The 26,142-nt window shown below is 39.6% G+C and overlaps 1 protein-coding gene across 6 annotated transcripts in view; it reads left to right on the forward strand.

Annotated features, from left to right (window-relative positions):
* The window catches only part of LOC124605323 (formin-like protein), a 451,910-nt gene that overhangs the window by 377,304 nt on the left and 48,464 nt on the right, over positions 1–26,142 (forward strand). For 5 of the 6 annotated variants that reach the window (XM_047136921.1, XM_047136920.1, XM_047136919.1 and 2 more), the window contains 6 exons: positions 2,616–2,692; positions 2,790–2,961; positions 3,049–3,192; positions 6,806–6,922; positions 7,685–7,928; positions 16,950–17,218. In XM_047136921.1, the coding sequence (XP_046992877.1) occupies positions 2,616–2,692; positions 2,790–2,961; positions 3,049–3,192; positions 6,806–6,922; positions 7,685–7,928; positions 16,950–17,218 (1,023 nt within the window). The remainder of the gene's footprint in view (positions 1–2,615; positions 2,693–2,789; positions 2,962–3,048; positions 3,193–6,805; positions 6,923–7,684; positions 7,929–16,949; positions 17,219–26,142) is intronic. The other variant, XM_047136922.1, reaches the window with a different exon arrangement.

Genomic DNA, 26,142 nt, shown 5'->3' on the forward strand with positions numbered 1-26,142 from the left:
GCTTCAACAAACAGTTGGCTTCCATGCAGGTTATAATACCTTTCCCACATGCGATCTCAATGGCATACTTTCTGAAATGCACAGGTGGATCAATCCCTTGAAAAAATATCCTTCAACAATCGTGATCTCAGCTTGTGGCTCACTGGTTGTCCAGCTACCTATGCTTCCTTCTCTGTCCGCTAATCTATCTGCTGTTCTAACCCATTTTCTCCTCCTCTCTGATTTCCTTCCTCTTCCTGCCGTATATTTCAATTACATGTTCAGTTGTACACACTTCACTGTTCTTACGGAGTCTCTTCATTCATTCTGTGTGTGTTCCCCACAGTGTTTTATCAACAGTCTCCCCTAAGTGTGATAATTGGATTCTCCTCGGTGAAGAACAGAGTTGTTCAAACAACCAGACTTAGAGTATACCACAGTCTCTTAAGATAAAATACCTGGATTCAATGTGAATGTTGTGTATCTTACGTGGATCAGAACATCTGAGGAGAGATTCAAGAAACATCACTGTGACACACTCAACTAAAAAACCAAGCCATTAGCTTTCACCAAACACTGCTTCAAATACAATCATGAAATGAAATTGATGAGACCAGTACTGTGGTGCAAACACTAAGTATCTGAGACCGAGTAATTAAGGAGTCTTATCAAAATATGGATGTCAGAAAACCTAATAGCTGGCCTGAAGGTTTCAATTTAAACAGGACTTCGAGTCCAGCACTAAATTTATTAAGACTTCAGTATTATAAGAAGGAAAGTTGCTACTCACCACATAGTGAAGACGCTGAGTCGCAGATAGACACAACAAAAAGACTGTCACAAATAAAGCTTTCGGCCAGTAAGGCCTTTGCCAACAACACACACACACACACACACACACACACACACACACACACACACACACACACACACAAATGCAACTCGCAAACACCACTGCAGTCTCAGTCAACTGAAACCAGAAACGTGTGTGTGTGTGTGTGTGTGTGTGTGTGTGTGTGTGTGTGTGTGTGTGTGTGTGTGTTTTGTTGGCGATGGCCTTACTAGCTGAAAGCTTTATTTGTGAAAAGTCTTTTTGTTGTCCCTATCTGCAACTCGGCATCTCTGCTATATGGTGAATGGCAACTTTCCTTTTCATAATATTGTTACATTGCATCCTTGATTTTCCATTGTTTGGCTTAAGATCTCACTGGCCATCACATCCAACACAGCTGGGAAATTTGTTTCACACAATATCATTGTGGCCTCTGAAAATCAAGAGCATCAAAGGGTGTATTGGACGTCAGGAGTAAGTCACAATCAGCTATAAATAGCAACACTATCTAGTTTTTGTCCAGGCAACAAGTACACAACAGCATAATTCCCAACACCTGAAGAAGACAACTGGATTGGTTGTCAAAATTCTGTGACTGAAATAAAAATCAACTGACCATGTGGAACTACACCATTAATCACTCATATTGAAAACAACTGAGAGTTTACAGGATTTTAAAGGATTATCATGCTCCATTATCTGTTTCCCCTGTATATTGGTCTCCAGTCCCCCTGTTCCCTATCGTTCTGTGGATTGCCAGACATTGTGTCTGCCTACAACTATGGAACCTGGCCTGACCATGTTTTCGTGTCTTCGCCGTGCTCTTCGGATCTTCCTGATGACAAACACACCCAGCACAGTTATTATCCAGGTTTATATTACACAGCAGGCTTCAACATGTGTGCTCTGGTGCTAACAATATTGTCCCACCTTAATTGCCTCTTCAATTTGTTGAAACTATTGAATCGGTCATTTTCCTTCAGTTGGTAATAGGTCCCATACTACGACATCTGACCACTAGTGGTGCATAAAGGTGATCTGTGGCAGCTCTTGTAGTTATACTAATAGAATTTGCTCCACGATACCCTATTCACTGACGGACTTGAATCTACTCTTAAAAAACCAAATGCCTCTTGCAAGTTATAACATACGAATAAAGATTTTGCTCTTGTCTTATACAGCAGATATTCAAGAAAAGAAGGAAAGAAACAAAGTTTTTATGTACCTCTACATCTATACCCGACATGGCTCCTCAGTGTGTGTGGTGGATGACAGTGGTTGGTAAATATTGTTCAACTCTGGATAACTTCCTAAAACCATCCTACAGAAACACTTCAGTTATATTTCTTCTAATGTTAGTCTTTGTTCATCTGTACTACATATACATGCTGTTCTGATGCTCATCTCATAATTATGACTAGTTTCACTGAATACACTTCAACCTTTATAGCTGTGGTTGTTAGTAATATGAACCTCTATGTCTTAAACCACAATAGTTTTCCTGATTGTTGTCATGTGAATCACCAAAATATAAATGTATGTCATATTGAGAGGTTATGAAGTTCAAATGCAAAATCTTTTGGTTTTTAGAAATATTATTTTATTTTTGCATGTTTGTTAGTTTCTTCTTTTTCACATACATATTCTAAGCATTTAATTTACACTACTATATCTGTGTTTCTGCAGTTGTTTTCTGCCTTTTCCCCTGTCATCAGTGCTTTCAGTTGCACATTGCGTTCTTTTCTCTTTTTGCAATAAAATTGAGTGTCAAAAAACAATTCAATAACTGTTAATTTTGTTGCAGTATGGTTTCAATATGGTGATACAACACAGGGAAGCAATAAACTGCATTGCCTTGAGCTTAATGCATAAAAGTCTGAGGTATGTATAACATCATTAAAAAATTTAGTTGACTGTTTTTCAGAACAATGTTTGTGAATCTGACCCTGAGTAATTATGACTTCATTATATCACGCAGGACCAAAGCACTTGTATTGGAGCTACTTGCTGCAATATGTCTAGTCAAAGGAGGTCATGAAATAATATTATCTGCATTTGATAACTTCAAAGAAGTCTGTCATGAATCTCAACGCTTCCATACACTCATGGATTATTTCATTAACTATCAAGTCTTCCATATAGAGTTCATGGTATGTGGGTAGTCAGAAAGTTTAATTATATTGTTTTCCTCATGTTACCAGACACTAGACATATATCGGCTGCATATTCTCTTCCAGGTGGCGTGTATGCAATTTGTAAATATTGTTGTTCATTCAGTGGAAGACATGAATTTTCGCGTCCATCTCCAGTATGAATTCACGAAGCTGGGCCTTGATGAATACCTAGAGAAATTGAGGCATACAGAAAGTGAAGAATTGCAGGTACCATCCAAGTTTATTGATAATGTCATTATTTTTATATACAGGATGACTTTTTAATATATCTGGTGAAAATCAAATGATGTACAGAGAATGCTGAAACTTACTAACCATTTTACACACAAATCAATATTTACGGAACTGTCACTTCTTTCATGTCACTCACAAATGCCAAATGAACATAAAACTACAGAAAATTATCAAAGCTACTTTTTCTAAATGAAGCACTTAGATCACAAAACGCACCAACAGTCTGTCATGAATCTAGAAAAATAGGACAGTAACTTTGGGAGCACCAGACTTTCTCTGAGCTTTTTAGGCAGTGAATGTGGCACACTTTGCTTCAATGTGAGCTTTGTGCAATAGTGTGCTTCCAAGAACTTCTGTCAACAAGATCCACGATGTCTTGTGTGCATCTGCCTGTTCAGACAGTGAAGAAGTCGAGTATAATGATGGAAAAACACACCCAGACCAATACTGGGGCAATTTGGTATTGAAGTAATGATGAGTGCCTGAAAGTAGTGTGATGGACACACACACACACACACACACACACACACACACACACACACACACACACCACTATGGTTTTACATGCAGATCTTTGCATAGAACATGACAGACTTTGTAACAGTAGTATCTGTGGATCTCTGCTTGCATGTGTTGCAGATTTCTGTGGGCTCCTAACAAAGGATTCCCTCACGTGATCGATCTTCTCTGCCAATGATCTTGGTTGGTCTGTTCTCTTTGCACCAAATGAGCAGCTGGTCTCATGGGATGCGCTGTACCACTCACAGATTTTTTTTGTCTGTTGGACCTTTTACCTGATATTCGGTGTAAAATTTTTGCTGAACCATCACAGTTCACTCAAATTTAGTAAATTCACGAAAACAAAATGCATGTGTCATTTGTAAATGCAATTTATGTATGCACACAACACAACAACATAATTGTTAATTGATGTCTAATTCCATTGGGAAACGTGTACACCATGACCGTATTATTGTCAGTGTAGTTTGGACAAATGGCAGCATTGCTCATAAATATTGAAATCTTTTATTTTACAGATTGATTTTGGTTACTGCATGACCATCTTCAGTGCAAATTATTGGAACTTTGTTGGCACGTATCATAATAGCACAAGACTTTCAATGAGGCGTTAACGTGTTCTGTGATGATCGCTTCCAACAGATATCTTCACGTTACTGCATCATTTTTAAATTTACAGAATAGCCTATCTTGTAACCATAGCAGTTAACCTTAGCAGTTGCTGGTCCAACATACAGTCTGTAGTTGTCAGTTGAATGAAGGCAGGCATGAGTCTGTCGATTGATATTTTGATGGAAGTACCATTATATCAACATCTAATATCTTGTGGGGTGCCATTACTGTGTAGTGACCATCATATAATATGGCGGTGGGAGAGGTTTTCGAATAGCATCATGTCAGATGAAAGTCTGTTTGTGCGACTTTCAGTGGCCGAAAACGAATGGTCGCTGAGTAGAATGTTCTTTCAAAATGGCAGGACGGGGCTTGCAAATCTGTGTGCAGAGGTGGTGTGCAAAATCAGAGGTTTCAGTAACAGTGTCTGCTTTTTGGGTAAAGAAATCTCTGTCATCGAAGTGTCTGCCCATACACTAATTCAGCTGTTGTTGTATTCGTGTCTTCTTTAAAGGCTGTCTGGGGACATAGTAAACAATAGGTAGGCTGTCAGTCCACCGTTTAGTGTCACGGAATCTGAGTGGAACCTTTGTCGCTGAAGCCATTCCACAAGACCATTAGTGGCCGGCTGGTAGGCACTGGTTCAGAAATGGTTCATACCAAGCACTGCTGAGAGAGCTTTAAAGAGATAAGACTCAAATTGCTTTCTCTGATCAGTAGTGACATGGAGAGAAATGCCAAAGTGTGGGATCCACTCACGGAAAAACGTCGTGGCTGCTGTTGTGTCTTTCACAGGATACACTTAAGGCCAGTGAGAAAAAACATAAATTGCTGTCAGGCAGTTTGACAGTGGCAAAGGTCTAATAATATTGATGTGGACATGTTCAAAACATTGACTCAGTGGGACGAAGGCACCGAGTGGAGCTGTTGCATGCAGAGTTATTTTGTTGTGCTGACAAGCATTGCATTGGTGAACAAATGGCTTACAATCTTTCTCAATATTTAGCCAGATAAATGTCTTCTTCACTAGTCGTAAAATAGCCCTTACTCCTGGACGGGAGAGGCTGTTGCTTTCATATGTCATGGTATAGCTCTACCTCCAAGCAGCGAAAAATTGTAAGACAGCAAGGAGAGTCTCTATAAGCATCGCTCCATTATAGGCTATGTTCTCACACTCCTTCAGTATAGTAGTGTGGCCTGAGACTATGTTATATGATAAGTCATTTTTCTGTACATCGTTTAGTTTTTACATAGACGTCTACTGAAATGCCAGAGAATCACATTCCAGATAAAGTAATCTGCTATATTTATTAATATGCTGTGCAGATTGTTGTACTATCTCTCTCTCTCTCTCACACACACACACACACACACACACACACACACACACACACACACACACGATGGGAACTGTGTAAAGATCGCCATCCCACTTGCAACTTGAAGCAGACATGGCGCACAGTCTTTTGTTATATTTCTGCATAGAGAAAATATGAAACCTATTGAAATTCAACACAAAGTGAAGGCCTGTATAGTTGTTGGTTATTTATCATAGCAACAAATTGAAGAATGGTGATGTAAATTCACAAATGGTGTGATGTATGTGGCTGATTCTCCTTGACAAGGCCAGGCACATAGTGTTGACTCTGGAAAGTACTGCAGTCGTTAAAGCCATCATGATGTAAAAACATTGATACTGGATAATGCTGTAGCAGCTGTAAACATTCAGCACATCATGCCGTGAATAGTTCTCCCTCCTGTTTTACAGTGCCTGTCAGCTGACTCTTGAATTGGAACACTACTGTGTTACTGCATGTTAACAATTTATGTGGCTCATTGACCACTGTAGTAAAACTTTTCTTAGGACAAACTGTGGAGTTACTACTGCCAATGAGAGAGAGAAACGGTGCCATTCCTTATCACTTATATCATCAGCAGGGAAGGTTATTCTGACACACACTTTACTGAAAAACACTTCATCGTAGTGCATTACGTGCTATGTGAGGTTACTGTCATTAGTGTATCATACTTGGATCTCATAAGAAATTATCTTCAAAGTGCAAAAATTAAAACGATGCAATGTGGATTTGGTATTTGCAGATAATGTCTCAAAGAAGAACTGTATTCCAGTAAGTTACTAAAAAAAAATAAAAAAATCTATGTTACGGTATTTGATAAACTTTACTAGTGTTGGTGAACTTCTGCTGAGTACTCAGGAGAATATGTTTAAAAGGTATAAAACTATGTTCCATATGCACACAGTAAATAAGATAAAAGTGTGTGTATTTATTACTTTTAATTGGTGATTTTATTTCTTTGTCGACATATGCTGAGCACAGTTTAAAGATTTTAAAATGGTCTAATTTTATCCATAGGAGTATCATATTAGGTTAACAACAATTACTTAAAATATATAAAATTTTGTACTAGTATTTGCACTGTGTTTTTTTGTTAGGTACAAATATCGGCATATCTCGATAATGTATTTGATGTAGCAGCATTAATGGAAGACAGTGAGACAAAGACAGCAGCTCTCGAAAAAGTTGCAGAACTAGAGGATGAACTGGGTCACGTAAGTAAAATTTCCAGCTAAGTGCTTTTGTTGGACTGGCAGAAATTATAAATGTCAGTAGTGGTATTTAACAGCTGCAACTGACAATCAGTCCTGTCTTAATTCATTTTTCTTGAAATAAGTTAGTACAGAGTACAGTGTAATCAAAATCAAAATTAAAGCTAAAGGAATGTAGATGGGATCAGCTTGGTAACATAGGTGGTGTCGCCGCCCTGTACTAAATAAATAAGAAGTGTAAGTCTAGGTTTCAGGACTAATGGTTGGTTTTACTGGAGTAGCTGGAAATGCCAGAAAGGGCAGATTTATCTCACCAATAGTAGCTTCCTGCAACATGCAAAGTCCCATCAATAATGAGTAAATCTTAAACTTATTAAATCTTTAACATTAAATTTGATCTATGCACCCTTGTACCTCTACATCTGTACGTTCATAAACAAGATTTTATTTGTACATATGTCACTGACTTTCTGTAAATTGCTGTTTAAAATATTTATTTATATAGCTAAAGTCTATAGATAAAAATAAAAGGCAACATTAGACAACATGTTTCAGTGAAGGTTATCCCCATTACTTCAACATTCTCCTCACTTTCCCCTACTGTTTATTATTGTTCTCCCATTTCTTCCACTGTCTTCTGTTGCCTCATCGTCTGTAAATTTTTTGAATTTTTCCTTTTATTAGCTGGCACGTGATCTATTATCTAATGATTATGTGCACAGTTTTGCTTTCATAGATATATCACCATTAAATGTTTTGCCTCAGGCTCATGACAGGCTTGCAGAACTGGAGCGAGAGTCACTGGCAAAGTTAGCAGAGTTGGAGACGGAATTAGCTAATGTAAGAATGGAGCGAGATGCTCTACTAGAGGACCGACGGGCTGTCGATGAAGAAGTAAATACGTTGCGCAGAGTTGTTATGCAGCAGCAGCAGGAGAGTCAGAGCAGGCAGTCAATGCTTGAAAGTAAGATCATTGAGCTTGAGACCCTCAACAACACTTTGCCAAGAGGTAATGTAGTTACAGATGTCTTCTGGTCTGTGTGTAAACAAGATGTTACAAAAATATTGCCATCATGTGATAAATGTATGAGTGGTGAAAAGTGTAAAAAAATCGGAGCACCACACGAGCTTCTTGATTACAGTACCTGTTTGCAGAGTTTTTTACTTAACATCTTAATTGTACATTTGAAGTAAATGCATATTACTAGTTAAATTAGTAAGAGACATATTTTTCCTTGTATAGAATTTCAGCAGTTTTATGTGTAACAAAACAATATTGTTTATTTTTGTTGCAATGAATGTTGATAAATTTAAATAAAGACTTTTACTGTAGGACTATTTGTTTCTCCGAAACAAAAAAGAATAAAAATTTCATCAAGTAACATTTCATAAGTCCAGCAGTGCACTAAAATGATTCAGTTGTAAAATGTAAACATTCACGGCCAGAAGTGTCACACTTACTAAAATAATCCGGGCTATTATGCCATGGTTGAATGCATTTAATTGAGAAACTCAATGTTTAGTCCCTATGTGCAGGTGCAATCTTAAAGAGCAGATAGAGCTTCTGTGAATGTCCAGTTCACCCTCTGGTTCTCTACTAAAAGACAGCAAAATTTCATTTTTGAATAATGTGCCCTTGTAGTAATGCCTCCTCTATCAGTCTGAAAACCCTCTGTGCCTTTCTTGAGCCATATACCTGCTTGCTTAATTCTGACAAACTGTGGAATAGCTCAGACTGGTCTCCAAGAAAGCAGAAGTGTTGGGGAACACAAGAGCAGTCAATAGCAAATCAGGGTTATAAACTGTGATTCAAAAGTAACTGTACACACTTAATGTGTTTTATGTATGCATCAAAATAAAACTAAAATGTTAGATAAAGTTCTGTCTTACATTTCTTTATTTCAGAGCTATACAGTGGAGTTGGGATCACAAGTCCAACACAAAATTACTTCTTCTCAGAAAGCAGCAACAGGAAAGAACCCAAAATGCAACACAACTATGTGCTGTAAATTTACCCCAAAACATGTCCAAACTGATGTCCATTTCGAAGACAGTGGTGTGGTCGACGTCTTACCACTCTTGGGGTGTTGCAGACTCCATTCATCTCATTCTGCACAGCTCCACAGGCTTCTTCAGTTCATTGCTGTAGTTGTGCTACATTCTCAGTTGCAACACCATAAATGAGCTTGTTGAAATTGCCCCAAAGCTAGAAATCCAGAGGGTTTATGTGTGGAAATCTAGCAGGCAAAGCAACTGACCCTTCACGACCTATGCACTAATCAACGTAAGCAATGATAATCCCGTGCCTCCTGACTGATATGTGCAGGCTATTGTTTTATGTAAACCATAAGTTAGTAGGACATCTTGAAGCAGACCATCCAATTCATGTTCCACAGCTGTTTACACACTTTGCCAGTCAGGTGCTGTGGAATAACATGTGGTCAAAGTAACTGATTCTCCACCATACAACACCAAATGTTCACTGCAGAACAATGTTGATATTTTCTTGCTGTAGTTACATGAGGATTCTCACACACCCACAGGTGCATGTTACAAACATTCTCGATATCCACACGGGTAAAGAGGCTCTCATTCATAAACAGTACCTGACGACCAAACAGGGGATCAGAAGCATGTTGCTCCAGTAACGCCTGATAGAAATTCGGACTTCTAGGGTAGTCTATGGGTGTCAGCTCCTGTACGTATTATAGTGAGGTCTTAAAGAGCTTACTATAATGGTCTGACACTGATAATCATTAAAAATAACTTCATAACTGAAAAGACATAACAGAAATAGTGTGAGCTTGGGTTTCCCATACTATGTTAATATTATCATGTAAACAGAATGAATTCTTCTAGTTTCCTTAAACTAAGACTCATTCTCTTGTTTAGCTGGTGCAGCAAGTAAAGTCTTATGTGGCAATAAATGGGCATGGCTATGTGTGAACAAATGCCATTTACCTTCCACTTATGAATCACACCACATTAAACAAAGCGTTGGTACAGCTAAATTAATTAATTTGAAGATGGGCGGTAATTTTAAATTATTATTGGGCAGTACTTCAACACGATTTACCAGTGCAACCTACTAATATCTATTGTGTACTAAATAGAAGTTTCAACAGAATCACTGATTTCGCAAGTGCTCATAATTATTCAATATCTTATTTAATGAAACTCATAAATACACTGGCAAAAAGCACCTTTGATAATACATTTACATTAACTTCACAACTTCAGGCATTGTTATTACCTAACACTGAACTTATGGAAGACAAAACGGAATATACAATATGTATGTTGTTATTGCCTTCAGCCCAAAGGGTGATTTGATGCAGCTTTCAAAGTTATTCCATCATGTGCAAGCCATTTCATCTCTTCATAGCTAGTACAATCTACATCTGTTTGAACCTACTTACTATTTTCAAGTGCTGGTTTTCCTCTACAGTTTCGTTCTATCTACCCATCTGTTCTTCAGCATTGTTCTATAGTACCACACTTCAGAAGCTGCTTTTATCTTTTTGTCGGAATTGCTTATCATCCATGTTTCTCATCAGTACAAGGCTACATGTCATACAAATACCTTTGGAAAAGGTTTCCTAGTATTTAAATGTATGTTTAGGTGTAACAAATACCTATTTTTTTCAGAAATATTTTTCTTGCTGTTGCCAGTCTGCATTTTATGCCCTGTCTAGTTTGGGCATCATCAGTCATTTTGCTGTCCAACTAGTGAAACTTGTTTACTACTTTCAGTACATCATTTCCTAACCTAATTCCCTCAACATTGCCTTATGTAATTAGACTACATTCCATTACACAGGCTTTACCTTTGTTAATGTTCATCGTATCACCTCTTTGCGAGACAGTTCGTTTGGAACCCAAACTGGTCTTCCCTGAGGTTGGCCTCTACTAATTTTTCCATTCTTCTATAAATAATTTGTGTTAGTAGCTTGCAGCCATGACTTACCAAATTGGTATGCAACATAAAATTGATATTAAGTTTTGCATTTCGTTTATTTGGTTATGAACATTGTTTCTATTGCAAATAAAATGTAACATGTTTATTTGTTGATTTTTTGAATGAGGGCAATCAACTAATCAGCAAAAAATGAACAATAAGTGGCACAGACATGCATTTTGCTAAAAAAAAAATTGTTTATAAATATGTTTTGTTATTCAGATTGTCTTTGACTTTGAAGAAGTTATTAACTGAGAGGTGCATTTAACAGCTTTTCTGAAGCAATCTGTATTGTATATTTACTAATTTATTGATGTTTAATGTGTGTTTTTATTTTTGATATTGTAGAATGTGCTAAGGTATTTTTTTCTTTTTAAATCTAAAGTGCATCTGTTTTGTGTTTCATGTTAATATATTTATTTGATGAAAAATTATTTCAGTTTTTCATATTTTATATTACTGTTAAGCAGAAATACTAATGGTTCTAGTAAGATTTCTGAATTGTAGATATTGACAAGATAGGTTGTGCAGACTACTTCATTAACAAGAAAGAGTAAGGAATAGGAGGAATTCAGACAGTTACCTGGGGCAGTAGGACAAGGACGACTTAGCATGCCAGGATTAGAGGAAAATGAGAGATAAATGAGATTCAAAAACCTGAGAGGTCAGAAGTGGCAGACAGTGCAGTTGAGAAATCAGTCAAGAGGAGGAGGAAGTGAACAGAAGCCTCTGTAAAACAAAAGAGGCAAAAACAGATAAACAAAATAAGTAACAAATAGCTAGAGATAAAAAAAAAGCTCACAAATATTCTCAAAATGTATACTTGTCATGACAGCATAAAGATAACTAGAAGAAAAAATTGTGGATACAGTAAGTGAGACAGGTTGGGATGCACCGCACCATTGATGCAAAAGAAGCAGACAACAGAAATGATTCATGTAAAATGAGGCAAAAGGGGCAGCAAGAATCGAGCACCTTCTAGAGGAAGTTCGCATCTGCAAAGTTCTGAGGGACTGTTGACAGACAGAAAAGCTAGATTACTAGAAGGGTGAAAGAAATGCCTTGATTACAATAGTTGTGCTGAAGAAGTGTGCTATGCTATTGCAGTAAATGCTTGGGTAATCTGTGTCAGTACATTCTCAATTAAAAACAATGGTCATCATGCTAAAGCCATAAACTACACAGTAATTACAGCCACCGTCCTCTCAATTGTGTATTAATCTCAAAGGTGGCTGTCTCTTTGATAGACTTGTTTCATCAGCTATGAAGAAGGTAATAATAAGGGGATGCATAGTAGAATTCCCAAATGTAGGGCAGTCAGCCATGAACATACTACACAGTATTGAAATTTGTTGAGGAGCAGCGTAGGTTCTGACCTAGATTTGCAGAGATTGGAAGAATAACCTAAAGTTTCAGTGATAATTATGTACGGGCCAGCTTCATTTTGGTCTATAACATCAGCAAAATTACGTAAGTGAGGGTAGCTATTGAGAGATAAATACTTTCTGCAATGTTGAGAGGTGATCGTGATTCAAGGGTTGGCTAAGAAGGCACGGGAAATCCGGAACACGATATATTCAGGTCCCTGCACTGATAGAAATCTATGCTTGTCCTGTTTCTATCTCGTAATTTGGAGGTCAATTCCCTGCATAATATTCCCTCAACCGGCACATACCTGTGAGCAAATTAGTGATAGCCTTTCTCCCGAAATTAATAAATTCTTCAGTTGGCAATAATTATTTTGTATTTGAAGAGCAGATGTACCTATATAGATCAGGACTATGGCCACAGGAAGCTGTCCATTCCCTGCACAATCTCTGTTTTGTGAGTTACACGAATGGAACATTCCTAAAATCAATGTCTGCTTCCAATAAACCACTTACACTTGACTTCACAGTGAGGATGTACTGGAATAATCTATTGAGGAGAAGATTTGCTGTGAAACATGCCCTTCTTTTCTCTTCCCGCACTTCACACAACTTCTAGCCCACACATACTTCAGTGAGGTATAGGCTCTTATTTGACCATTGACCCTTCCATTTGCACCCCTGGTCTTCTCCCCTCCATCCATCAGCCATTCCATGATGACTTGTGCAACAGTGGCCATTTTCCACTCATTTTGACCTTTCCTCAGCACCATTCGCTTAGGCATCCAGCCACACGGGCTCTTTAGCAATGCTGACTAAGATACCTTAACGTCTGCCATTGCCCTTAGTACCCAACCAAATTGGGGTATTGATGAGGCTATCCAGAGCACAACCACAGTCATTCTATTGCCAGGTGACTTAGTGATCCACTATACGTCAGGATCCCCCCCTCAGATCATCATACCTTGGTGGACCTCTGAATATCTGTGGCCGTTAGAAATCACAGACAAGTGCTCTCCAGTGTCATAAGTGATAACCATTGATGGAGTATCACATCACTTTTAAACAACTCTATGCCCAGGCCCACAACCTAATAAAATGACAAAAACAAGAATGCTGGGAAGTGTATGTTACTATCTTTGGACCACATACCCCACCTTTTTAGTTTTCGGCAAAGATTAAACGCTTCTATGGATACCAGTCTCCCACAGGTGTTCCCCAGTATCTCCTTGAATGGGGATGTGTACATTAACCCAGATGATTTCGCCAAACTTTTGCTCTGTGTTCTACTTGAGCCTCTGCATCTGAGAATTTCCAGTGTATATTTCATGTACTCAAACAATGGGTGGCGTGAATTCACTTATCTTTACTACACACCTCTGAAGCCGTATAATGCTCCATTTGGTGAATGGGAATTCCTCAATGCTGTAGCCCTGCTTTTTGCCCTGACCTGGCTCCAGGGCCAGACTGTCTGCACTGAAGAACCTATCAGTGGATTGCTACATCATGCCCTTTTCATTTTCATCTGATTTTGGAGCGTGGATCAGTTTCCATCTCAGTGGCGGGAAAATGTGATCATTCCGGTATTGAAACTGAGTAAATAGCCCCTTGAGATGGACAGCTATTGCACTGTTCGTCCCACTAATTTCTTTGCAAGTTGCTCGAACACGTGATGAGTCAGTGAGAGTCTCAGGGCCTTTTAGCTCCGTCCCAGGGTTGTTTTCATCACAGCCTTTTACTACTGACAATTTGGTCTGCCTGGAGTCTGCAATCCAGACAGCCTTTGCCTTCCAATACCACCTTTTGCTGTCTTCTTCAACTTGCAAAGGGCTTAAGACACCACATGTAGTCACGTCCTCATTACCCTACGTGGCTGGGTTCTCTGTGACCCACTCCTAGTCCTTATCCAAAACTTCCTATCACACCATACTTTCTGGGTTAAAGTTGGTGCCTCCCTTATTACACCCCTCCCTGCCCCATACATAAGAGAACGGGATCCCACAGGGCTCTGTATTGTGTTTGTCCATTTTTCCTGTGGCTATGAATAGTCTAGCTACAGCTGTGGGGTCTACAGTGTCACTTTCCTTGTATGCTTATTATTTTTGCATGTGCTTTTGCTCCTCAATTGTGGATGTTGCTGGATGACGACTGCAGGATGCCATGTGAAAAGTGAAGTCCTGGGCTGTTACCTATGGCTTTAGTTTTTTGGCTGCTAAGACATGCGTCATACTCTTGTCACCATTGTACTGCCCATTTGTAACTAGAATTCTAGCTTGATGATCAGTTGCTTGATGTGGTAGTCTTATCAGTTTCCAGGACTGTATTTTGATGTGGCTTCCCCATCTTCGCCAGCTTAAGCAAACATGCTAGTCACATCTTTATACTCTTCATTGCCTCAGTAACACCAGCTGAGGACACAGATTGCTCTATGCTTTTTTGACTTTACGGAGCTCTGAAGCTGCCCTATGTTGATTATGGTGGTATGACAGAAGACTCGACATCTCCTTTGCTGTTGTGGTTGCTGAACCCAGTACACCATTGTGTGGTCCCACATGCAACTGGTGCCTTTTGGAGTAGGCCTGTGACAAGTCTACTCACAGAGGCTGAGTTCCTTCACTACAGATTGTGCTAACAGTTGCTGCTCAGCTATGTAGTACACCAATTTCTGCTTTTTGTGCATGACAACACGTTGTTTTTTGTGGTAGGGAGTTCCAACTCCCCACGCCAGGGCCCAAGACTTGAGCCATGATGACAGTTTGCACTTGTCTCTGGCTCTGGACTCCCCCTTCCCCCACAGTAGCCTCTTGTCAGGCAGTGATTGCATATGATGTTGTGTACTCCATGCTTTGGTCTGTCTGTACCTATCCTTTGGAACAAGCGACTCTGATGATCCCTATGATTTTTTCACTATCTGTTCCTGGCCACCCTTGATGCATTTCCAGGTTCGGAAATGGTATACGCTGATGGCTCTATGGTTGACAGATGAACTGGCTTTGCCTACACATGTGCAAGGTACAGTGAACTCTGCTCCCTGCTGAACGTATGCAATGTATTCACTTCTGAATTGCTGGCTGTCAATCAAGCCGTGTTCATTTTTGCACTGGCAAGATGTTCTTTATAGGCAGTGGCTGCTTAAGGAGTCTTCAGCCTATCAATCAGTGCTACCCCAACTGCAGACAATAAAGAGAAACACAACCACATGACAGTCTTTCCTTCATGTTTCTGGCAGGGAATCCACCTTTCTGTCAGCTTCGCATTGACTACACTTGGCTGAAATGATGGCCACATCCTAAGATGACGCACTGTCTGTTTGGTGCCCATCTGATAGTGGCTGGCATGCTACTGGACTGTCCTAATTTAGCTACCTTACAACAAAATCCTAAACTTGCTGACACACTGCCTATGATGCTAGTGGATGACACCAAACTGAGCTGATCTGGTTTTACGTTTTACTCGTGATGGCAGTTTCTACTCCTTTCTGTGAGGTAGGGCACTTTGGTCTCATTGACTGCTTGCGGTATTGGATGTATGCCTCCATCACCTGCTATGACCCAGGAATCCCATGGCTGCCCTCACTTGGCAGTCTAGTATGGCTCCTGCCCATCTCCATGTGTTTATTCTTCTTGTTCATTTACGTTTGTCATCGTTGTAACGTGTTAATATCATTATCTTCTTTCCTGAGATTTTATAAACTTGTCCACACTGCTAATTTTCTTGTGGTAACAGACGGTGAGGAAACACCAGTCAGATGCGAAGGTTGTGACTCCCACCACATAACGTATCCCAGGGGTCACCATCTGCATTCTGCGCGGAACATCTCACCCATCTTACTCTGTCTCACCACTCTGACACTTCTACTTGCTTCTCTCTCTTGGTTTTATTGATTCTCTGTAGCAGTCTGGTTTGTAGGGATTACTCTGAGGCCCATTTTTCTGGTTTGATGCATGCAGGATGGAAGGACCCTATCACCTTGCAGTTTGGTCCCCTTAAGTCCCATCAATCCAATTCTTATCATTTCTTAAGTATTTAATTTCCCTCCATCCCTTTCTTCTTTTTCACAGATAGATGGTACCAGAAGGTGGTAGAACCCCCCCCCACCCCCCCCCCCACCCCCACCCCTGTGTATACTCGATATTACCTGTTTCCGTTGATTTAATAGTCTATCACAGTAAACAGTCATTACCTGGCCTTGTTGTTTTTACTTGCTCCTGTTGGTCTGCATGTCAGCAAGAGTATTATGTTCTGATCTCATGACAATGAAAGTTTCGCAGTGAAATATCAAATTAGTTGTCATTTTAATCCTTGTTACAGTGTGCTTTTAAGTGTATTTTGTTTCTTTACACTCCTTGATTCAGCGTATTGTTAGACTTGCTCTCACCTCAGATTAACGGAGTTGTTGCATGGTACTTGGTTGTTAGCCTAAACTCCAGCATAACACTTGCTTAGACTGTGAACATATTTATCTTTTATTATTATTATTATTATTATTATTATTATTATTTTCGATTATTCCCATTTAAGAGAGCATTTGAACTTGAATTCCTTTATGATGATTGTTTATGTTTTTTCTGAGCCCAAATTTTCTTAATGTGTTCACTGTGTTGTTTCTTTCGCTCCGCTGTCTATTTGCATCCTGGCCTCTTTTGTGTTTTATTATTATTATTATTATTATTATTATTATTATTATTTCCTGTTCCCCATTTAGGTACTGACTCAAATGATACTGCAGTGGCACCTTCTGCACCATCGCAGCCACCAGCACCCCCGCCTCCTGCACCTGCGCCGCCGCCCCCTCCGCCCTGCCCGCCACCCCCTCCCTGTGGTCTTACTGGCAAGGGTTCACCTCACGTTCCTGTTCCACCGCCACCTGCTGGAATGATGCAGGCCCCTGATGGTGCAATGACAATAAAGAGGAAAGTCCAAACGAAGTACAAGTTGCCAACACTGAATTGGGTAGCTCTGAAGCCTAACCAGGTATGTTATCAACAATTACAAATGGGTTCTCTGTTGCAATGGAGGATTTAATATTCTTTCCATTTCCATACTACCACAGATCTTCCCAGTAAAAATTATGAAATGTTTTTATGTGAATTTAAAGTTGAATTGTACCAGTGGAAAATGTTGTATGGGGGGAGAGCTTTTGCAGCCACAATCAATTACTTGCTGCTTATTGTGTTGAGCTAATGCGAGTTCTTGCGATTTTCTTAAAAAATTCTCTGTTGCACCTGTTTAATTGCAGTATTTCTCATTTCTGCTGATCATGTGCTAATAAATATTTAAATATTTCTAAGAAAGCAAATAACAAAAAGATATTTGTATCAGGCACACACAGATGAAAATTGTTCTAGACACGCTGTGTGAAACCATACTACTTGATGCATCTAAAATGTTTACAATTGTAAATGTTTTCATTGTGTGCGAATAGAGGGTAGGATTAAAAAGTGGAGGGGAGGGGTGGGGGGGGGGGGGGGGGGTGGTCGCTAGATATCAGCACCACGAGAGAAGTAAAAGGAAATCTGTAGCTTCACATTGTAAGAAGACTGGAACAATAAAAGTAGATTGGAAAAATTGATGTGCTGCTCTTGATGCAGTGTACTGAAGCACTTTTCTGCCCTTGTACTGTGTGCACCATGTTTATAGAGGTTCTCCATTTACCCACTGAGAATTTATACTATTCTAAAATATTAAAGTCCAAGATAAAAATAATTTTAAAATAGTAAAAGGACAAAAGGGGACTGTCCTTAGGCTCTGAGGAGTTCAATTATTTCCTCACAGTGCTATACACTGTTACCTTCAATATAACATCCCTCCTACCACACAATTCCCAACAGTTTCCTTGTTGCTGAAATTGTTCCTCAGCTGCCCATTTTGTGTACTAAAAAAATGATTATAAAAGTTTACACATGTAGTTTCATCTACATCAGCATGTATGTCCTCACTTGGCATGTTAACATGTGTGTGACGGTTAATGTTTTTGTGATTTCGATGGCTTTCCTGGCATAATGTCTTGAAAATCTCTCCGGTTTGTTGCCAGATCTTAATCAACTCAATTCAATATTTTGGTGATCCAACTGTTTGTCGTCTTCAGGAGGACACTGCTTCTGCTGATGAGTCTTGCTGAGAACTGATGCCATGCCGCAAATCAGCATCCTATATAGGCCTCTGTTCCAGACACGGCATATGTGCTGCCCATCACAGTTGCTGCTCTTAAAGACTGGCAGATGGTGCTGTCCTTAATAGAACACCAGCCACATTGATATATATCGCACTCAGACGATTTTAGAACACTCGGACTGGCCACATCAAAGAATGTTTTGTTTTGATGTGGCATAGCACAGGATTCCATGTCCTGCTAAGAGAAAACTCATTGTCTCTCTTAAATTATCTGGCTTAGATTGACGGCAGTCTTGGAGGGCAGCAACTGTGATGGGCAGAGCATGTGCTGTGCACGGTACGGAGGATTATATAGGATGTGATTTGCAGCCTGACATCAGTTCTCAATGGAACTTATTAGCAGAAGTAGCATTCTCCTGAAGATGACGAACAATTGGAGCTCTGAAATACGGTATCAAGTCAATTTTAGGATCTGGCAGCAAACCTGAAGAGATTTTAAAGTTGATTCTCTTTTGCCTCATTACATACAGAGTTAAGTAACTTTTAAAATACTGGAGTCTTGGTATGTATAAACAATAAACTGTGTAATGTGCTAATATACTTACAAGTAATATACTTCAAACACAAATTGATAATCATAACATATTAATCTTTTAATTTACAGACACCAGGAAAAGTTTCCATTTTATTCTCCAAGGATAGTGCTATCATCACACATATATTCTTTTATTAAGTGATATCATTTCTGCACTAGGACAGAATGTGGTTTTATTTTTTTTTCATGCTGATGCCATGCTCTGAAATTTTAATTCGTTCTGAGTTTCTGGGAATAGAAATTTAACTTTTGTTAATGAATTGTGCAATTTTGTTTCTCATATTGTACACAGCTTGAAAATGATTTCTTGCAAATAATTCTGAACTGTTACAAATAAGGATTCACAATTCATAAATATGTAGACAGGGGATAGTTAAAATCTTTAGTGTGTGCTCAGTATGACTCCTAGGTTTTACATTACACATTTCTAAGAGTTCTGTTTTTGTAATTTTTGTATTAAATTTCCAGTAGTTTTGTCCCTCACAAGGTAACTCTACACCTTAAAACAAAGTAACTAGGGTAGAATACATTTCTTGCATTTGTTATCATTGGAACTACCAGACTTTTTTGCCAAATGGGGAGTATATGAAGAATGCAATTTTTTCCAAATTTTACTCCTAGGATTTTGAGAGAATCTGCTTCCTTAAGTTGTAGGTTTTTGTGAGCGCTTTGAAAATCTTCTAATTTTAAATAATTTATTTTAGTATTAGTTAGGTCTCCAGTTTGTTGATCAAGTATATTCGTAATGGTTGAAAGAATTTGATTTTTTTTCTTTTATTTTTTCAAATAGCCACAGGAGTATTATCTGCAAATAAAACATTCAGAATTTATGTTTAGTGGTAAATCATTAATATAAAATAAAGCAGGATTGTGCTTAAAACAGAACTTTATTAGACTGGTTGCAAGATTGTTATCCAGTCTGAGAAACTTCCTGAATCTGACAGTGTTACCGAGCGAGGTGGCGCAGTGGTTAGACACTGGACTCGCATTCGGGAAGACGACAGTTCAATCCCGCGTCTGGCCATCCTGATTTAGATTTTCCGTGATTTCCCTAACTCGCTCCAGGCAAATGCCGGGATGGTTCCTTTCAAAGGGCAAGACCGACTTCCTTCCCCATCTTCCCTAATCTGATGAGACTGATGACCTCGCTGTCTGGTCTCCTTCCCCCAATAAACCCACCAACCATCTGATAGTGTTTAGATTCTTTTCATTTATTGCTGTTATTACATACTTTTTGAACCAGGTCAAATACCATGACTAATGGCTTATAGTTCTAATTAACAGTGTGTTAGACAGAGGTTCATGTAATTAAATTGTTCATGAAGTCACACAAGACTCCTGCAATCTTTTGAAACTTATCCATAGATTAACAAGTTTTTCTGCAAATTCTGTGGTGGGGCATGTTATATTCTTAGTTTTCTAGAAGCCAAACTGATTTATTATGATGACATTAAAGATTTGTATCAAATGTTCTTTTTGGGTAGTGGCAATATGAAGTGGCAATACTTTTTTCAATCACTTTAGATAATATTTGGTGAAAGACATATGTGCCAGAGTATAAAATTCATTCTGAACCCTAGATAAGAGTGTGTAGTCAATATCAAAATTATTTTTAATTCTAATATTGTGGCTGTAAATTGCACAGATAACAGTAAATCTGTTCTTGCTATTAACCTCAAATACCATTAGGGAATATATGTATTGGTATGCAAGTGTAAGAGTACAGATATCCCTGGAGAAGTTTCTGCAAAGTACTTGATAATGAACTTCACTCAACATCGTTACTGCTTGCTTCGGTAGAGTAAAGACTGTTTTGACATTAGCAACATTGTGTCATCATAATCTACATCTGCACCATCTGTACAAGAAGTTCGAATACTGGTTTTTATTCCTGGCTGATAAGCAAAGTCGGTGCAGTAACTACGATGGCACCTTGAAGTAACAGCTGTAAATAACAGATATGCATTCGACCTCTTAGTAGGCAGTATTCAGTAGTGGATGTGCGGCCTTAGTGTGTCAACATTGTCACAAATTACAGTGAAGCAACAAACTGAACATCTCTAAATCAAGTGTTCAAGACACTCTCCAGAATGTTTTGCAGAAGAGAAACATGTGTAGTAAGTTTATCCTGTGACACCAATACAGTGTTGGAATTGTGTAAATACATGAAATGGAAAATGCGAGACTCGGTGTTATCAGTACAAACATGTCACAAAACAGCCAAGTGCAGATGGGTCTCTGATGGTTCCTCAAGACAGAAGGAGCTGTGAATATGAGGTACGAGCTGAAAAGGTCCCAGAGAACTACTTCCAACTGTTTCACATCGTTGTATGAAGATTCTGTTTGTTTTCTTCAACTTGGGGGGGTGGGGGGGAGAGTATGTAGATCTTCTGTAGCTTTAAAACCACCATCTTAAATTTTCACTGTTTTTCATTAACTCGGTCGTTAAACTTCTTGGATTGATGGGGGATACATTCTCCAACTACAAGGTATTTCCAGTGCAGAGTGCAGGAAGAATGATAGCTTAAATGCCTCTGTGTGCACTATAATCAGTCTAATACTGTCTACACAACCCCCACAGAATGAAATGTAGCGGGTTGTAGTGTATTCCTAGGTTCCCCACATAAAACTGGCTCTTAAAATTTTGTAATTAGATGTTCTTGGGATAGTCCGCCATTATCCTAAAGTGTCTACCAGATTGAGTTTTTCACCATCTCTGTGACACTCTCCCACAGACCAAACAAATATTTGACCATATTTTGTATGGGTCCCACACACTTACAAATTGCTATACCCAGGTTTGTGTTTGGATTGGCTGACTTGAGTTGTGACTCATTAATATTGTAGATCTTTTTGTTTTGTTTTCAGAGAATTTAATATTTATGGACATTAAATGAAAGTTGCTGTTCTTTGTACCTCTTTCAACTCTTATTAATATCTGACTATTTGGGCAGCTTTTTCCAGGCAATACTTAGTTATTGATATCTGCATCGGCTGCAAAAACCTTAGGTTACTATTAATATTGCCTTATCAACTCGAGAAAACACATAAACATACAAATAAAAAGAGAAAATGCACAAAATCACACATAACATAAATAACATAAAATAAAACACACAAGTTAATGAGCCAGAATCCTTATTCCAGTCACAAATTCCGTTTGATACCACATATGATCATACTTTCATTAATAATCATTTGAGTGGTATGGAGTCGAACGTTTTTTGCAAGTCAAAAATATTCCATGAGCCTGACTACCTTGGTCATGACTTCCAGTGTTTATCATGACTTCCAGTGTTTATCATGACTTCCAGTGTTTATCATGACTTCCAGTGTTTATCATGACTTCCAGTGTTTATCATGACTTCCAGTGTTTATCATGACTTCCAGTGTTTATCATGACTTCCAGTGTTTATCATGACTTCCAGTGTTTATCATGACTTCCAGTGTTTATCATGACTTCCAGTGTTTATCATGACTTCCAGTGTTTATCATGACTTCCAGTGTTTATCATGACTTCCAGTGTTTATCATGACTTCCAGTGTTTATCATGACTTCCAGTGTTTATCATGACTTCGAGTGTTTATCATGACTTCGAGTGTTTATCATGACTTCGAGTGTTTATCATGACTTCGAGTGTTTATCATGACTTCGAGTGTTTATCATGACTTCCAGTGTCGATCAGAATCCATGCTGGTTAGCATGGAGGAAATAGTGTTCAAGATACCTCATTGTGTTTGAGCTCAGAATATGTTCTAAGATGAGAAAATTGAAAAATGTCAAAGCTATTGGATGGTAGTTTTGTGGATCACTTCTGCTACTTGTTGTAGACACATGTGACTTGTACTTTTACCAAGCTACCAGGTACAGTTTTGTTGTTCTTGTTGTTGACTTTATGGTATATTATTGTTAAGAGGTCCAACTCAGCTGCAAATCCTGAATGTAATGTGATGGGGAATTTTTTGAGCCCTGAATCTTAAGTTTCAGAGGTTTCAGCTTTTTCTCAGAGCCACAGGTACTAATATCTGTATTGCTCATATTTACGGTGATGTGAGAATTAATGGTGCAATACTCCTCGATTCACCTTTGTAATGGAACATTTGAAAAATGCAGTTCAGCATTTATGGTTTTGCTTTGCTACCTTGCTTCAGTTTTTGTATTATCACGAGTCTGTCCATTAACTTCGGTGCCACAGAGAACCATAACATACAGACTGAAATTTCTGTGGCAGTTAGGTGCTACTGTGGTAGTCATTGAACATTTTGGTAATCTTTGAAGGTTTCACACATAGCCCTTTCAACAACAGAATGCATTTTCCATAGCCTGTCTCTGACTATAATCATACTTTATATTCCATGTATTTATTGTGTAGAATGTTCTTTACATTCAGGTTATGCCATGTACACTCCCATCCCAAACATGTTCTTCTAGGTACATGTATGTACACTGCTTTGTCAGCTATTCCTATAAACTCGGCCACTCTTTCCGTACGTGCTTCTGCCCAAGCTGAATGTTTAAAGTGTCTCATTGTGATATGGCAGTACTGCCTCTTTGAATGGTTTGTTAAACAGGTACATATTTCTACTTGTTTCAGTTGCCCATGGTACTTCAGTAATCAGTGTTTCTACAACTACTTTGTCGACACTGATACCAGTTTCATTGTGGAAGACCTTAGACAGGATAGATCTGTATATTGCCATGAAATCTATTTCAGACATGAGTGGGATTCTGAACTATCTGTTCTAGGTAGTTTTCAGAGAAGGCACTTCGTGTTGTTTTAGACGATGTCTTGTCTCAGCTATCAGATAGAAAATTCTAATTATCGTGATTGATTGAAGGCTGTTTGAAATTTCCTCCAGAAATGACAGTGTGAATGAGGCAACAATATTACAGAGATGCTGAGTCGCAGATAGATACAACAAAAAGACTCTCACAGTTAAAAGCTTTCGTCCATTAACATCTTTGTCAACAAGTCTCTCTCTCTCTCTCTCTCTCTCTCTCTCTCTCTCTCTCTCTCTCTCTCTCTCTCTCTCAAGTAAACGCAACTCACACACATAACTGCAGTCCCAGGCAACTGAAACCACACTGCGAGCAGCAGCACCACCACCACCAGTGCATGATGGGAGTGACGACTGGGTGGGAGTAAGGAGAAGGCTGGGACAGTGAAGGGGAGGGATAGTGTGGTGGGGGTGGTGGACAGTGAAGTGCTGCAGATCAGACAGGGGCAGGGGAGAGGTGGGGAGGGAGGGAGGGAAGTAGCAGGAAAGGAGAGAAATAAAAAGACTAGGTGTGTTGGTGGAATGATGGCTGTGTAGTGTTGGAATGGGAACAGGGCAGGAGCTGGATGGGTGAAGACAGTGACTAGCGAAGGTTGAGGCCAGGAGGGTTACCGGAACACAGGGTGTATTGCAGGGAAAGTTCCCACCTGCGCCATTCAGAAAAGCTGTGTTGGTGGGAAGGATCCATATGGCACAAGCTTTGAAGCAGTCATTGAAATCAAGGATATCATGTTTGGCAGCATGTTAAGCCGCAGGGTGGTCCATGGCCACAGTTTGTTGGTGGCCATTCATGCGGACAGACAGCTTCTTGTTTGTCATGCCTACATAAAATGCAGCACAGTGACTGCAGCGTAGCTTGTGGACCACATGGCTGGTTTCACAGGTAGCCCTGCCTTTGACGGGATATGTGATATGACTGGAATGGTGGTGGTGGTGGTGGTGGTGGTGGTGGTAGGACGTATGGGACAGGTTTTGCATCTGGGTCTATTAGAGGGGTGTGGGCCATGAGATAAGAGATTGAGAGCAGGGGTTGTGTAAGGATGGACGAGTATATTGTGTAGGTTCAGTGCATGGTGGAATACCACTGTGGGAGGGGTGGGAAGGATGGTGGGCAGGACATTTCTCATTTCAGGGCATGATGAGAAGTAATTGGAACCCTGGCAGAGAATGTAATTCAGTAGCTCCATTCCTATGTGGTACTGAGCTAAGAGGGTAGTGCTCCTCTGTGGCTAGACTGTGGTGCTTTCGGAGGTGGGGGAGACTGGAAAGATAAGGTTCAGGAGATTTGTTTTTGTACAAGGTTGGGAGGATAATTATGGTCAGTGAAGGCTTCTGTGGGACCCTTAGTATATTTAGAGGGGGACTGCTAGTCATTGCAGATGCGATGACCACAGATGGCTAGGCTGTACGGCAGGGACTTCTTGGTATGGAATGGGTGACAGCTTTCAAAGTGGAGGTATTGTTGGTTAGTAGGTTTGTAGTGGATGGAGGTACTGATGTAGCCATCTTAGAGGTGGATCTCAACATCTAGGAAGGTGGCTTGTTGGGTTGAGTAGGACCAGGTGAAGCAAATGGGGAGGAAGTTGTTGAGGTTCTGGAGGAATGTGGATAGGGTGTCCTCACCTTTGATCCATATAGCAAAGATGTCATCAGTGAATATGAACCATGTGAGGGTTTTAGGATTCTGCATTTTTAGGAAGGATTCCTCTAGATGGCCCATGAATAGATTGGCATAGGATGGTGCCATGCAGGTGCCCATAGCCGTACTGTAAATTTATTTTTAGGTAATTCTTTCAAAGGAGAATTAATTGTGGTGGTGATGTAGTTGGTCATGGCCACTAGGAAGGAGGTTGTTGGTTTGAAATCTGTCTGGCATTGGGAAAGGTAGTTTTCAATAGCGGTAAGGCAATGGGCATTAGGTGGCATCAGTAGTGTTGAGCAGGACACCGTATGGTAAAGGGACAGGAACTGTGGAGAGTTGGTGGAGGAAATGATTGGTATCTTTTATATGGGAGGGTAGGTTCTGGGTAATAGGTTTAAGGTGTTGGTCTGAGAGCGCAGAGGTTCTCTCAGTGGGGCACAGTAACCGGCTACAATGGGGTGTCCTGGGTGGTTAGGCTTATGGACTTTAGTAAGCATGTAGAAGATAGGAATTGTGGAGAGTGGTAGGGATGAGTAGAGCGGTGGACTCTGAGAGAGGTTCTGGGATGGGATTTTAATAGTGACTGGAGATCCTGTTGGATTAGTGGAATGGGGTCACTGTGGCAACGTTTGTAGGTGGAAGTATCTGACAGCTGGCAGAGTGCTTCTGCCATGTAATCAAAACAACAGTGTTGGAGCCTTTGTTCTCAGGTAGGATTATAAGATCGGGATTAGTTTTTAGATGGTGGACTGTGGTTCTTTGTGCAGAT

This window comes from Schistocerca americana, chromosome 3 (assembly GCF_021461395.2).
Source record: "Schistocerca americana isolate TAMUIC-IGC-003095 chromosome 3, iqSchAmer2.1, whole genome shotgun sequence".
In the NCBI taxonomy this organism is placed as follows: Eukaryota; Metazoa; Arthropoda; class Insecta; order Orthoptera; family Acrididae; genus Schistocerca; species Schistocerca americana.